The sequence below is a fragment of the Lampetra planeri genome, chromosome 22, assembly GCF_965212315.1.
Source record: "Lampetra planeri chromosome 22, kcLamPlan1.2.h2, whole genome shotgun sequence".
In the NCBI taxonomy this organism is placed as follows: Eukaryota; Metazoa; Chordata; class Hyperoartia; order Petromyzontiformes; family Petromyzontidae; genus Lampetra; species Lampetra planeri.
In genome coordinates, this window is record NC_136128.1 from 7,193,448 (window position 1) to 7,208,373 (window position 14,926).

At 50.3% G+C, this 14,926-nt stretch overlaps 1 protein-coding gene across 1 annotated transcript in view; it reads left to right on the forward strand.

Annotated features, from left to right (window-relative positions):
* The window catches only part of LOC144725111 (protein phosphatase EYA1-like), a 63,273-nt gene that overhangs the window by 1,819 nt on the left and 46,528 nt on the right, over positions 1 to 14,926 (forward strand). The window contains exons 2-3 of the mRNA XM_078604582.1: positions 1,746 to 1,858; positions 12,498 to 12,564. Coding sequence (XP_078460708.1) covers positions 1,746 to 1,858; positions 12,498 to 12,564 — 180 coding nt within the window. The remainder of the gene's footprint in view (positions 1 to 1,745; positions 1,859 to 12,497; positions 12,565 to 14,926) is intronic.

Consider the following 14,926-nt stretch of genomic DNA (forward strand, 5'->3'; position numbering starts at 1 on the left):
GAAAGCGGCACAAACAGCAGCGAGATAATATCGGAGAGGCCCCGTAGGAGCAAGGTCACGAGGGATTATGAAAACAATGGCACAGATTTCGTCGCAATGCCCAGCGTGTGCATGAAAAGCCAGGAGTGCGATTCAAGGACCGGTATGATTTCCATTTTATAGCTTGTTATATCAACTTGTGCGTAAACCCGCCGCGGTGCATTACTTTATTAAAATCAATCATTACGCTTAAGGCACACAGCATGGAATCCGCTACCTGCGTTCATCATTGACCTTAGACGCGGGGTTTGTCTTGAGGAAACGTGCCTCACGACTGGCACTCATCCCGGTGTGTCCAACAAGACAAGAGTGTGTGTGTGTGTTTGACTTCTTTCGCACCGTACGTAAGTGGCTTCATCGGTCACTGTTACGTGTGTTCATTGGAACTCTTTGGGGAACGCAAAGTGAGCCACTGTGGTCTGCGCTCCTTCAACGGAGGAAGAACAGCTTCGGCTGTTCAGTTAACACTTTACTATAAACTGGAAATATAATTTTTTTTAAAGTGTGTTATGGTAACCGTAGATTAGACTTGTTTAACTTGGCAATGTTAGGCATCATGTGTTTGTTTGGTCAAACCTGCTGATTTTTAACCTGGCCATTTCATTTCTTGAAATTGTGATGTTACATTGACCGAAAACCAAAGTTTGGAATGTATTGATCTTAAACAATTGTACGACACTCTCTAACATCGTTACAAATATCTTATTATTTTTTAAAGCTGTTATGGTGGCGAGTTTTTAGGCCATTTCAAGTCACTGCTGTGAGTGGAGTACATCAGTGACTTAAATGTTTGACTAATATTCGGTCACTTGTTATTAAAAACTCAAAACACAGACATTTCAACCAGAGCACTTAAGAGTTATTATAATAAACCAGGTGCGTATCTAAAAACAACGGTGATATTTGTTGTTGAAAGAAAGGAATTGGCAAGTAATCAAATGTGACACGGTACATATATACAAAAAAAAACATTATAACACAGGTGGCAAAGAAACTTTCTTTAGCTCAGTACATGAAAGTAATTCATACATATCTGTGGGAGAGAAAATATATAATTAACATGACCCCCATTTATCATGGCCGCGTACATGTTTGCGAACATTCATCCAATGTTCGGTTGGCACAGAATACGTTCACCACACCAGATTTAACTTTTTTTGGGTAAATTCTGCATTTCCCCTGAGAATGCTCTGAAAGGCGTAAAAAAACATTTTCTCTCGTGATTTTTTTTGTAATCCATTGGGCAAGCGTGGAGAGTTTGGTGGCATTTCTTTCTCTCCCACTCTGGGTGCATCTGTCTCGGTCACGCTTGGCCAGTCAACCACGGAATAGACAAATGGTTACTGGGAACTTAATTTTATTTTATACGAGGTAAGGCCCACTAGAGCTAGAGAGCTCTTTTTTTCAGAAGCGACCTGGCTGTCACAAATGACAGCTCAACGAAGTGGCTTATCACGCGGCCAAATACTCTGAATGCACGTCGATTCTATACGTGGAGGAGAAAAATCCACGCGACCACGGGGAGAACACGCGAACCCCAAATATGCAGCAGGCGTCTGGGTGGGGATCGAACCCGCAACCTCCTGCACACCAGGTGAGGTAGTTAACGTGTGTCCACCACTGCGCCCCTTTAACGGCTCTTCTGCCTTCCGTGCCAACACTGGAAATGAGGACACCAAAGGCACTTTTTGTCCCTGTCTGTGCAGTATGGTCATGCAGGAGCTGCACATCTCCCAGGGTCAAGTGAGCTGCGCGGAGTCGCCCCCGGGAATCAGCCTGCAGTCGTCCAGCCTAGGAACGCCCACGCAGTGCCCCACCGGTAAGAGGGGGGGGGGGGCGACAGCGGATGCACCCCCGCGATCGACGTGGATTTGCGAGCGAACTGAACGCAGCCTCTTCTTGGTTCTTTCGGTAAAGTCACGTAGAATGGAAATAATAAAATAATAAAATATAACATAATTAAATAATTCTCACGACGTTTCGGCCACAACGCAAGCAGCCGTCCTCAGGTGAAGACCAGAATGATTTTATTATGTTTTATTTTATTATTTTATTATTTCCATTCTACGTGACTTTACCGAAAGAACCAAGAAGATGAATCCCTGCAGTCACGAAAGCTTTAAATCGAAATTAAACGCAGCCTGTTGTCAAGATGCTGCAAAGCGAATGGCGATAACAAAACATTGGCGTTGTGTGGATCACTGGAATAAGAGGTGGCTCATACTTTCAGCGCGTTTTTTTTTCGTGTGATACTCCACTGAAGGTGGCACGCAAACACGGCAAAAACTCGACACGCTTGTCAATAGCACTGCCCTAAAGGGAGAATTATATATAATAGGAGAGGTTTCGGGGAGTGGCTCCTTCTTCATAGCAGAGAGCACGCAGCTGCGAAAGTCAGTCATAGGTAGAGGAGAATCTGAAGGTCTTGAGTGTGGACTTGAACAGAGGCAGGGAATAGGCAGCACAGATGGCTGGGGTTGTGGGCAGGGGGGGGGGAGTTGCAGGCTACAGGGGCAGCCGATGAGAAGGACGAACTTCTCACTGAGCGAAGACCGACTGGTCGGCTTCGACAGAAGACTTTGCTTGCTAGAGCAGAGGACACTGGAGAGAAGACAGCGGAAGGTGGGGGGCAAGTCCTGTAGAGCAATTTGAAAACGGTGAAGGGCGATCTTTACGGCCGAGTAAGTGTCGCAATTGTGTGCGATGAATCGCACGCGCGATTGAGTCCCGAGTCAATGTGCTCGCCGAAGGCCTCCTGTAAAGGATGCACTGGGAGCTCGGCCTGGGTCCCTGTACATTTATTTTTATTTTACCAGGCAAGGCCCACTGAGCTGTATCGCTCTTATTCAGAAGCGACCTGGCAAAAAATGAGAGCTCAACAAAGTGGCTTATCGCGTGCAATTTTCTAGCAGCCAAATGCTCGAACACGCGCATTTCTAAACGTGGGAGGAAAAACCGGACGACCCGGAGAAAAATCCACGCGACTGCGGGGAGAACTCCAAATATGCACGCGTCAGGGTCGGGATCGAACCCACGACCTCCTGTATACCGGGCGAGGAAGGTAACATCTCCTAGCCACCGTGGCGCGCGGATGATGGCGGTGGTGAGAGGCGGCCGGGTCGCAGGGTATCACGAATTAACGAGCCGCGTTGACGTATCGGCAAGGGACCGCGTCCCGCCGTTACGAGCAGTGCCGTGACCCAGAGATCTTCCTGCTGCGTGGCGAGGGGGGTGCACGTGAGCCGTTGGAGTGGAGCGAGCGAGGAGCGGGTGGATCAAAATCGCTGGGGGTTACAAAAGTGAAAAGATTTTTTTTTTCCTCTCAAGGGACCACAGAGAGGCACATTGATGATTGGGATGTTTTTTTCTTGCAGATGAACAGAAAATGCTTGACCGTTTCTCTATTACTGCGTGAATGTTGATGAGCTACACGCCGAACGACTGCGCCTTGCCCACTTTCTGTCGGCCTTAGAGTTGCATGCCACGAAAGGCAAATTACATGGTTCAAGCGAAGCCGCGGATCGTATATCTGTAAGTGTTTAGCACAAGACTTAAAGAAATGTGGAACTTTAGGCTGACTGCAATTGGAGTAAAAAGCAATCATCCTCTGCAGTCATATCTGGTGACCACCCAAAGCAGTGACTCAGCCATTTATTTATGTATAGCCCCTTCTAGAATATCACGAGAAATGCATCAGCGGGCCATGATCTCCAACGTTTAAATGTAGGAGATCTTCCTGATTGAGTAATATATATATCACTAGAAATGCATCAGTAGCTTCATGATCTTCAACGTTTAGATGTAGGAGATCAATGACCCACCGATGAATTTCTAGTAATATATATATTACTCAATCAGGATTATATATGTGAAACCACTTTTTGATGCTGTTTAGGCCAGGAAAAAATGGCAAAATTAGTGGTACCATTTTAGAAATTTTTATGCCAAATTTATGTTGCAGAGAGCATTTGTCGTGGTATAAAGTTATACAAATTTGGAAAATTACCTCTAAATTACTCGGTTGGGATGATATACATCTGTCATCGCCCCCGACTGCAAAAAATTGGCAGGACCTTCCTGAAAAAAGTCTTCAATCAATAAATCACTCTTTAATTTATTCGCCAATATCACCCTCAATAAAGTAGGCATCAGTGCACATTACAGCAGAACGGGGTCGTGAAATGTTAATTACCTCGCCTGGTATACAGGAGGCTGTGGGTTCAATCCCAACTCTGACGGCTGTATATTTGGAGTTTACATGTCTCTCTCCCCATGGTCGTATGGATTTTTCTCCGGGTCCTCCGGCTTTTCCCTCCACATTTAGAAACATGCATTTAGAGTATTGGGCTGCGATAAATGTCCACGTGATAAGCCACTTCGTTGGGCGAACATTTGTGGCCAGCTCGCTTCTGAAAAAGAGCTACAGAGATCAGTGCTGTCCAAGGATCCTGGCAGAGTACCCGCAAGAAGCAAGCGCTGCGTTAATGACATAATTCAAACTGTTAAGAGTTGGCTCGGGCAGGGAACATCACTTCGATGGGATGATAGCCAATGGTCAAGAATAATAACAGTGGCAGCCAAGGAACAAAATACGTCAACAAGAAATCTTCTCACCGAAGAGACGGAACGGTGAAATCAGATCACGTGCAGGCGCTGGGCAGATGATCATGAGAGCTTGCGTCAGCCCGAGGAGGCCATCATCCAGCAGTGGATTGCCCCTGGCTGATGGTGATGATGGTGATGATGATGAAGACAACGCTGAGCATGACGCCAGTCCATAACACAGTGACAAGCCAGACTCCGGCAAGAATGGGCTTCCCACGCACGCTTGCGTGCAAGAAACTGAACTCTCTTTTGTGCCGTCGGCTTAAAATATTCACGAGCAGATCTTTGGCCGAGAGGGCATGGCAGACACGTGGACCAGGGCTGGGACTTGACAAAGGGGGCCAGAGGCAGAAATGAAATGCGAATCGTCAGTAATTGAGTGGAATGGCGGAGAGGAGAGGGGGGCGTGCGGGTGGCGTTCGGGCTATTAATCTAGCGGCAGAATAAAGAGTCTGATCATAAATTATGCACGCTCTGCGTCGGGGTCTGTGTGCACACGGAGGAGGCTGAGATACAGGGGGGTGGGAGGAGAGGGGGTGCTAACTGAGAGGTGGGGCTAGCAACGGAGGGGGGCGTGCGGGTGGCGTTCGGGCTATTAATCTAGCGGCAGAATAAAGAGTCTGATCATAAATTATGCACGCTCTGCGTCGGGGTCTGTGTGCACACGGAGGAGGCTGAGATACAGGGGGGTGGGAGGAGAGGGGGTGCTAACTGAGAGGTGGGGCTAGCAACGAGCTCGGACATAACAGACGAGAGGTGTGACCGAACCACGTCGCACATGCGTGCGACTGTAGAAGCTGAACGGAATCGGGCCCAGTTCTCGTATCTGCAATGGCAAGGAGGGAGGCTCCCCCTGGGGGCACGCCACGTGTTGTTGTAATGGGGGTTTCGGGGGTGCTGTGTGGCGAACAGAAGATGATGTGGCTTTGCAGCAGAGGTCGCAACCGGGTACCCGATACCCGTACCCTACCCGATACCCGGCTACCCGTACCCGGCCGGTACGGGTACCCGTTTGCGACCCTGGTGCGGCCGGGTACGGGTACGGGTAGGCCGTCAGTCACTGGTGAGTCACCGTTTGTCAGTCATTTCCCAACGTCTTGTCTCTTCTCACAATTCAAGTTCCTAGAATCAACCCACCCGCGCCTGCACATGGCTTCATCCCAGAGGTCGCAATCAGGTACCCGATACCCGTATCCTGCCCGTACCCGGCCGGGTACGGGTACGGCCGGGTCCGGGTACCCGTTTGCGACCCTGGTGCGGCCGGGTACGGGTAAGGAATCAAAACCCGTTTGCGACCTCTGCTTTGAAGCAGGGCTGTCGTTGTCTGCTTCTGTGCTTCGTTTGAGCGTCATTCCCCTCGCACGCTTGGGGGTTCTCTCTCTCTCTCTCGAGTAATTCCGCTTTCCTCCCCACGTGCCACTCACAGACGGGAGGAAATTGACACCAAATATCTCAAAATACGAGACGGAAAACCAAAGGTCTTGAAACTCAATTGACGCTCACACCCTTACATAAGTGATATACAGTGCAGTATTTATCACTATGATTATTGTTAGGCAACGGAGGCAAACCATTGTCACGGGAGTGGGAACAAAGCAAGAGGCTGAGTCGACCTAAGGGAAGCCCAGGACCGGTTCAGATAATCGTCACTGGTGTTGGCCGTGAGCGGGAATCTAACCCGGGTCGCCAGGTTCATGGCGCAACGCGCTACACTACCGCACACTACACACACACACTACACACACACACCACACTACACACACACACCACCTACACACACTACACACACACACACCACACTACACACACACACCACCTACACACACTACACACACACACCACACTACACACACACTCCACACACACACACCACCCACACACACCACACTACACACACACTACACACACACACACCACCCACACACACCACACTACACACACACACTACACAGACACACCACACTACACACACACTACACACACACCACCCACACACACCACACTACACACACACACTACACACACACACCACACTACACACACACTACACACACACACACCACCCACACACTACACACACCACACACACACACTACACACACACACCACCCACACACACCACACACACACAACACCCACACACTACACACACACTACACACACCACACACACCACACTACACACACTACACACACCACCCACACCACACTACACACACCACACTACACACACACTCCACCCACACTACACACACACCACCCACACCACACTACACACACACACCACCCACACCACACTACACACACACACCACCCACACACACCACACTACACACACACACCACACACACCACCCACACCACACTACACACACACACCACACACACCACCCACACCACCACCCACACGTGGACGGAGTAAGCGTGAGAGAAAGAGAGGGGGGGGAGAGGGGGGGGGTGAGGGGGGGGGGTGAGGGGGGGGGTGAGGGGGGGGGGGGGTGAGGGGGGGGGGAGAGGGGGGGGGGGGTGAGGGGGGGGGGGGGTGAGGCGGGGGTGAGGCGGGGGTGAGGGGGGGGTGAGGGGGGGGGTGAGGGGGGGGGGTGAGGGGGGGGGGTGAGGGGGGGGGGGGGGGGGGTGAGGGGGGGGTGAGGGGGGGGTGAGGGGGGGGTGAGGGGGGGGGTGAGGGGGGGGTGAGGGGGGGGTGAGGGGGGGGGTGAGGGGGGGGTGAGGGGGGGGTGAGGGGGGGGGTGAGGGGGGGGGTGAGGGGGGGGGTGAGGGGGGGGGTGAGGGGGGGGTGAGGGGGGGGTGAGGGGGGGGTGAGGGGGGGGGTGAGGGGGGGGTGAGGGGGGGGTGAGGGGGGGGTGAGGGGGGGGGTGAGGGGGGGGTGAGGGGGGGGGTGAGGGGGGGGGTGAGGGGGGGGGTGAGGGGGGGGTGAGGGGGGGGGTGAGGGGGGGGGAATGCCGAGCGGCTCCTGCGCCTTGGAGGATTGTCGCGTATCGCCTTACCCCCGTCCCCCAGGCCCCCATTCCCCCTCCCCCAGGCCTCCCCCCCCAGGCCTCCCGACCCCCCAGGCATCCCTCGCCTCTCCCCAAGCCCCCCCCCACGCCTCCCTCCCCCTTCCCCTACCCAGCTTCTGTTCCCACTCTGAAGGGGGGTGGAGGGGGCACCACCACACCACCAGCACCACCACACCACCAGCACCATACCACCAGCACCACACCACCACCACCACACCACCAGCACCACCACCACACCACCACCAAACCACCAGCACCACCAGCACCACACCACCAGCACCACCACCACACCACCACCACACCAGCACCACCAGCACCAGCACCACACCACCAGCACCACCACCACACCACCACCACCCCACCACCACCACCACACCACACCACCACCCCCACACCACCACACCACCACCCCACCACCACACAACCACCACCACCACCACACAACCACCACCACCACCACACAACCACCATCACCACCACCACCACACCACCACACCACCACCAGCACACCACCACCACACCACCACCCTTTTCCACCTCCACCAAACGCGAGATTTCGTGAGCTCCGTGGCACGGTCACGTGATTACCCCCCCCTCCCCCCGCACGCTCTGCCGTGAGATCTCTCGCAGCACTCTGCGCTGTCCATCGGAACCATCTCAAATCCGCCCCCACCAACCACAACCCACCCACCCGTCACATTAAAGCGCCACAAATCATGTGTTGCACACGTGTGAACAGCACTGCCGGATTATCCATGTAGCAAAAGTAGCAAATGCTACGGGGCCCCGCGCTGAATGCTTTCAAGCTATCAATTCCGGTTCAGTGATTCTGCTCTATCACTATAGTACTATATTGCCTTCAACTTTTATGAACGACTGGGTGTTTAAGGTTAGCGATTTGTCGCATTATCTGGCTGCATAGCAAATGAAAAAATACAATTACTTTACTATGCAAGTGAATATTTTGTTTTAATATTTACGTGTGTTTTTATTTATTTGGGGCCCCTTTCTAACATACGCTACAGGCCCCGCACCAGCTTAATCCGGCACTGGCTAACAGGCGTGTGTTACGCATAGCGTCCGTGCGATTGAATGCAGATAGCAAACGGGTAACGTGCGGTAACGTGATTGAATGTGAAATTGTGATGTGTTCGCCATGGTCAATCCACTGCTAGACGAATGCCTCCTCGGCCAAGTCGCGCTGTCACTCCTGCCACATTGTGCGAAATGTAGCAGCCTCAAGTGGCTGGAGGAGTCACTTGAACCCATTCTCTGTAATCAGTTCTAGGCGTATTCTTAACATCGCAAGATCACGAGAGGCAATCCCAGCTTGGAGAGGAATTCATCCAGCAGTGGATTAGCCATGGGCGATCATCATGATGATGGTGGCTGGAGATCAAAAAAACTCACAATCACCAGAAATTGCTAAAGAAATGTAAAACATGAGTGGAAAAATATTTCCGCTTAATAACAAATCCTTAGGGACTGGAATTGTGTTGGAATGTTAAGCAATAACATTGACTCGAATCAAATTACAATCCAGAACCTTGACAATTCATTGAATCTTTGGGGGATTCCTCATTCCACCCCATCATCATCGTCATCATCATCATCATTTATTACATAGCTGTCAACCCATGCGGTTTACCGTATTCTTGTACAGGGAAATTGAGTTTGCAGGTCCATACGGCGTACAGCCGTTTCAACACGGGCAAAACATTTTGTTTTGTCTATTTGTGTTTCTCTCTTGTGATGGGACTTTGTAGGATGAACGTTGATATTTATAAGGGCACGGGGTGACCAATAAGGTCTAAATTGGTCTATAATAAGGTAGGGACCGATAAGGGTTTCACAAGTATGCTGTTTAGACTGCAGCCTCCATGTAGTACATGTTCAGGGCACGAGGATAAATGAGTATTTGAGATGATTACTCAGAGTGGAAGTGACTTCAAACCAAACATGATGTTCAAAAACATAGAGTGGTTTCCAGCTCGAATTAGCATGGAGGTGGTGCCAATCTCCCGTTTACAGCCCTGAGCCATTGATGGAAATTCCACTTTCCTATGCCGAGGGCGAGTATATCCATCTGACAGCCACTGTTGACTTGCCCATAATGCGGTACCTATCTTATCGAAACCCGGAGGGATAATGGACCAGGTAAATCCCCAACCAGGAGTTGAACTGGCAAACCTTCAAATTGTGAGCCGTATGCTTGACCACTAAGCCACCGCGCCAAGACAAACCCATGGAGCTATGGGCGATAAACACAACAACAATTGAGACTGAGCACACGATTGTGACGCTTAAACTGTGCCCGCACCTCCGATTAGCACGGTTGGCTACGTACGGTGCGAAAGAAGTTCAACGTACTACCAGATATAGTTCTCACCAACTATAACTGGTAGTTATCTGGTCTGCACCGTGCGGAGACTGGCAAAGTCGTCTCTTTGCTAAGCAGAAGTGCCATTGCCCTACATTTCACCTATTAAGGATGTCGTCTTCCTTTGAGGGCAGTCTTATTGACGAATGTGTTGGGTTTTGTGAAGCGATGCTAGGCCGGCCGGGCGATAATCGTTCAATGATTGCCCGTATATGTGGAGTTTGCGCGTTCTCCCCGTGGCCGCGTGGATTTTTGTCTGGGTTCGTCCGCCGAATTTTCCCTTCCACATTTGAAATCGACGTGCGTTCAGAGTATTTGGCTGCGATTAATTTCCGCGCGATATGCCGCTTCGTTGACCTATCATTCGTGGGTGGCCAGGTCGCTTCTACAAAATTAGCAGTACAGCCCAGTGGGTCCTTGCCTGATGATAAAAAAAAAAAAAAATTGTTTATCTCGCCTTGCAAATTTTCGTGGGGCGCACTCGGATGAAATCCCGGGGCCCATCTGCGAGCGGCACGCCCGCGGTCTCCCCCCATGGCCATGCGCTCTCGACACCCGGCGGCGTTGACACGCGGTTGACGTCGATCGTGGTCGACGCCCGTCGCCCGAGCGTCGCGCCTGACGGAGGCCCACCGCCGGCGTCAGGCTGCCGCTGGGTTGGTGGTTTTTTTTCTTCTTTTTTTCTTCCACCGAGCGGCTCCTTCGTCGTCTTGCGCCGGGTGTGCGTGTACGGGCAGGCGCTTGAGAAGCGGCGCATTCCGAAAATAAGTGAGCGGAACACGCGCAAATTAACGCGCGAGCAAGACTCGCTCGCGCGCGTGCGCTCGTAACCCCTTGCGGGGACAGACTCGGTCGACCTCGGCTTTGGCTTTGTAAATTCGCTCGTGCAGCCGGTCTCGCTATTGCTACATCAGTCGTTGCGAAAAGTTGACGATCGCCGTATTCTCCGGATTGTAAGACGCGCTCGTCTTCCCCCCCCCCCCCCCCCCCCCCCCAGTGTTTCAGCAGCAAACATTGGCGGGTGAGTCTTGTGATGAGGAGAATGCATCTCGTCTCGCGGAAGATGTGTTTTAATCTCGTTGGTAGGAATCACCTTCCTAGAAGACGGTTCTCCGTAATGTTACGCGGTCACCCCAGAGGCTGCAATATATCCCGATGACATCCCTACCCATTTTAAAGCAGCGCTACGATTGCCAACTTCTGGACGCTGGCTGTCCACAACAATTCCGTGTTCTCCCAATTATAAGACGCACGGTTTTTCTGCAACTTAAGTCAACAATGCTTGACTCAGGGAGGAGGACGCCCCTGCCATGCACAGTCCCATGTGATGTTGGCTATCAACAACAAGGCAACTCCTATGACTAATTGGGAATGGGACGCAAGCGTAGGATTGATCACCCTGTCGCTGGCCGCCTTTGGGGAGGGTGTATAGTGTGAAAGGCCGAAACACCCTAGGAACCAAAGGTTCACTACTGACGATGCGCTCCCCAAATTTCTACAGGCTCACTGTTCATGAACTCTTGGAAGTGCTTGCACAAAGGATAGTAACATCTCATCCTGTGTTCTTGGAATATTTTCCATATATGTGAAATTATGATGAATATATTCCTCTTAAATATGATTTAGGAGTCATGAGAAGCCATGAAACGATCTGTGTTCGCTTGAAATCAAGCCGTGTAATTGCATTTCATATTCCCCAGCAATAATTGCCATACAATCGACGAATGGAATTTGACCACCGGATTATAAAGGGGAACTTTTGCTAAACAAATGCAGTGGAGACGATGACGTTGACAGATACAGTTGACAATAGTAAAACATTCATAACACAGGGGTTTTTTTGGAGTTAGATCACATAAATATATAAATATGTCATTAAACCCGACACCACCCGACACAGCCAATTACTAAGCTTTGTTACCTAAACAGAACGTGCCAAGTACAGCTACAGCACACCAGAGAGCAAAGCCACAACATTTACAATCCTAGTGCGACGTTCCGCCAGTAATTCCAACAAGCTTCATCAGGCGGACAGAAATGCAACTTTCATTCGTAAAACGAAATTGCTCAGACACACCGCCGCGCAAGAAGAATGCAATGATTTTAATGCGGCACGTTCATGGCTCAGATGTTTTGCTGTGCAATGTGCACGAGCGGTCCCCGTGTCTTAATGACGCGACTGCATTTTCTTTATACTAATAGGGTTTTTCCCCTTTTTTCTGGCAACAAAACTGACACCTTTTGCAAGGAATCATGCTTACATTAACCACAATACTTGCAGTCAAATGCAAACAAAAAACAATACTCTGATTGCATTTGACTGCAAGTATTGTGGTTAATGTAAGCATGATTCCTTGAAAAAGGTGTCAGTTTTGTTGCCAGAAAAAAGGGGAAAAACCCTATTAGTATATTTTGGTACTGGCAAAGGAGGTCCCATGATGCATTTTCTTTGTTTCAGCTGCCTGTGAGGTTTACGACTGCGCCCCATCGCACAACCATTACACCCCCGCGCTCTACCCACCCAAGTGAGTGCTTCATCTCATTTCACGATTAACCGATGCACATGTACGCCATGTTTTATGTATGTATGTAAAATTGTCTTGGATTGCGAGCATAATTCATTCCGGAAACGTGTTTGTAATCCAAAGCACTCGTATATCAGTTGTGATCACGTGACGCTCGGCAGACAAAGCGTATACGCGTACTACTCGTATTGCAAGACCTCGCTCGTTTATCAAATTCATATTGATTTAAAATGTTTCCTCGTCTTGCAAAACACTCGCAGACCAAGTTACTCGCAATCCAAGGTTTTACTGTATCTTGTATGTTACGTATGTTGAACTTCTTTCGCGCCGTACGTAGCCACCCGTGCTAATCGGAGGTGTGGGGGAGGGACAATAAACTTAACACATAAAGCAGTTCTAAAGAAATGGGGTTTTCAATCTAGATTTAACAGTGCATAGCTCCATTGGCTTCCTAAAATCGTGTGGGAAGAGCGTTCCAGACGGCCGCCAAAGCGCATCTGAAAGCGCGCAAAGCCGGTGACCGTCGTTGTTCGATGGCCAGCCAGAAGCCGCTGCAAGGATGCCCGGCGAAGTCCTTTATGCTCAAAAAGACTCCAGTTTTTTTTGTCTGAGATGTATTCTATCGTGGGTTCATCTGCTCCTGTATCTCTCCAATGACATCATGCCACTGGACCCGAGTAAATGAAAGTCATCATCGGCTTCCCCTTGTGCATGTTTTTGAACAAGATACGTGAGCTCGTTTTCACCCATGTAAAATTGTCTAATTTGTTACGCTCAAAAAATGGTTTGGGATTTCATCATAAGCTGTAAAAATGTATCATCTGTTTTCGATAGAGTGTGTTCCACTCACTCACTAATCCAACAGATCCATTAACCAGATTTTCCATTTTTATATTCGCAAACATTGCATGTCACAATAACATCCATGTTAATTAATCAAGAGACGAGGCTATCCCATTTGGCCTGATTTGACAGTGGGGTCTCGTGTTCACGATAAGCTATTTTGGGTCAGCGTGCGCCACATGAGTGTGCGTCGTTTGGCTAATCCGTACACACCTGTGTTCACATTGCCCCGGATAAAAAAAAAGTTAGGGGTCGAGTCGACACAGGAGACTTAGGTCAGGATTAACTCGTGATATCCGTGGACAGGATTTGCACTCGGGGTCAAGCAGGGATGTAGCGCGGTACACTGACCCCTATGCAGACACCGTCACGAGCCTGGTGAAATGCCAGAGGACAGGTTAGTTTTCATTTTCGATTTAAAGCTTTCGTGACTGCAGGGATTCATCTTCTTGGTTCTTTCGGTAAAGTCACGTAGAAGGGAAATAATAAAATAATAAATATAAAACATTATAAAATACAATTCTCACGCCGTTTCGGCCACAACGCAAGCAGCCGTCCTCAGGTGAAGAACTGGTCTGTCGGAAAGACAGCGTCTGAATGGGCACCACCAGGCTTAGCAGCGTATATTTAAGCTGGGTTGGAGGGGGAAGAGCGCCTTGACAAAAGAATTTGCATATCAAGAGGAATTTAGCAAATTTATGGGAAATGCAGATATGGGATTATTCACTATTTGTGGAATGCGTAGGAAAGAACCAAGAAGAGGTTAGTGTTGTCGTCAATTGATGGGCTTGTACTAGAGGCTGGGTGGCTAAGAGGTTAGTCAATGGAAGGGCTAGTATTGAAGCTGGGTGGCTCTAGGTGGTTAGAGTCACTGGCAGGTCTAGTACGCGTGACTGGGTGGCTAGTTGGTTAGGATCAGTCGTGATGACTGGATGGCTAGTCAGCTGGGATGTGCTCTACCCCAAACTCTTTGCCCCCCCCCCCGCTTTCAATCAATCAATTGCCACATTTTTGGCCTGCTCAGTTTTTTGGCCACTTTTTTTGATTTTCATGGCCACCGTGCACCACTCCACTTTATTGAAACAGAACGACGCCGCCAACACCGCGAACCGCAAAAAAAAAAAATGCAAGCTGGATTGAGCGACATGGCCTGTGAATTCTGTCGTGTCCTTTGCATCTTTCGCCATCCGGTAGCGGGCTCTGGCTTTGACCTCTTAAGCACCTCTTTCGTTGGCGGCTTGCGTAACACCCCACTCGTGGACTCGCTCACATCAAAGCGGGGCTCAATGCAGGAAGCCTCCATCAGTGCAGAGGTGTGTGGTGGTGGTGGTGGGGGGGGTGGTTGCGTGTTTTCCGCGCCCTCTGGAATGCCTCCTCCTGGCCCCTGCCTGCATGGTTTAAAGATTACGGCTCATCCCCGTCCCAATCCTTCTACCCCGCAATCAATCAATCTCGCAACAATTTTCCCACCGAATACCTGCTGGCTGCAAAACCCGGGTTTGGTTTCCCCCTGCCACTG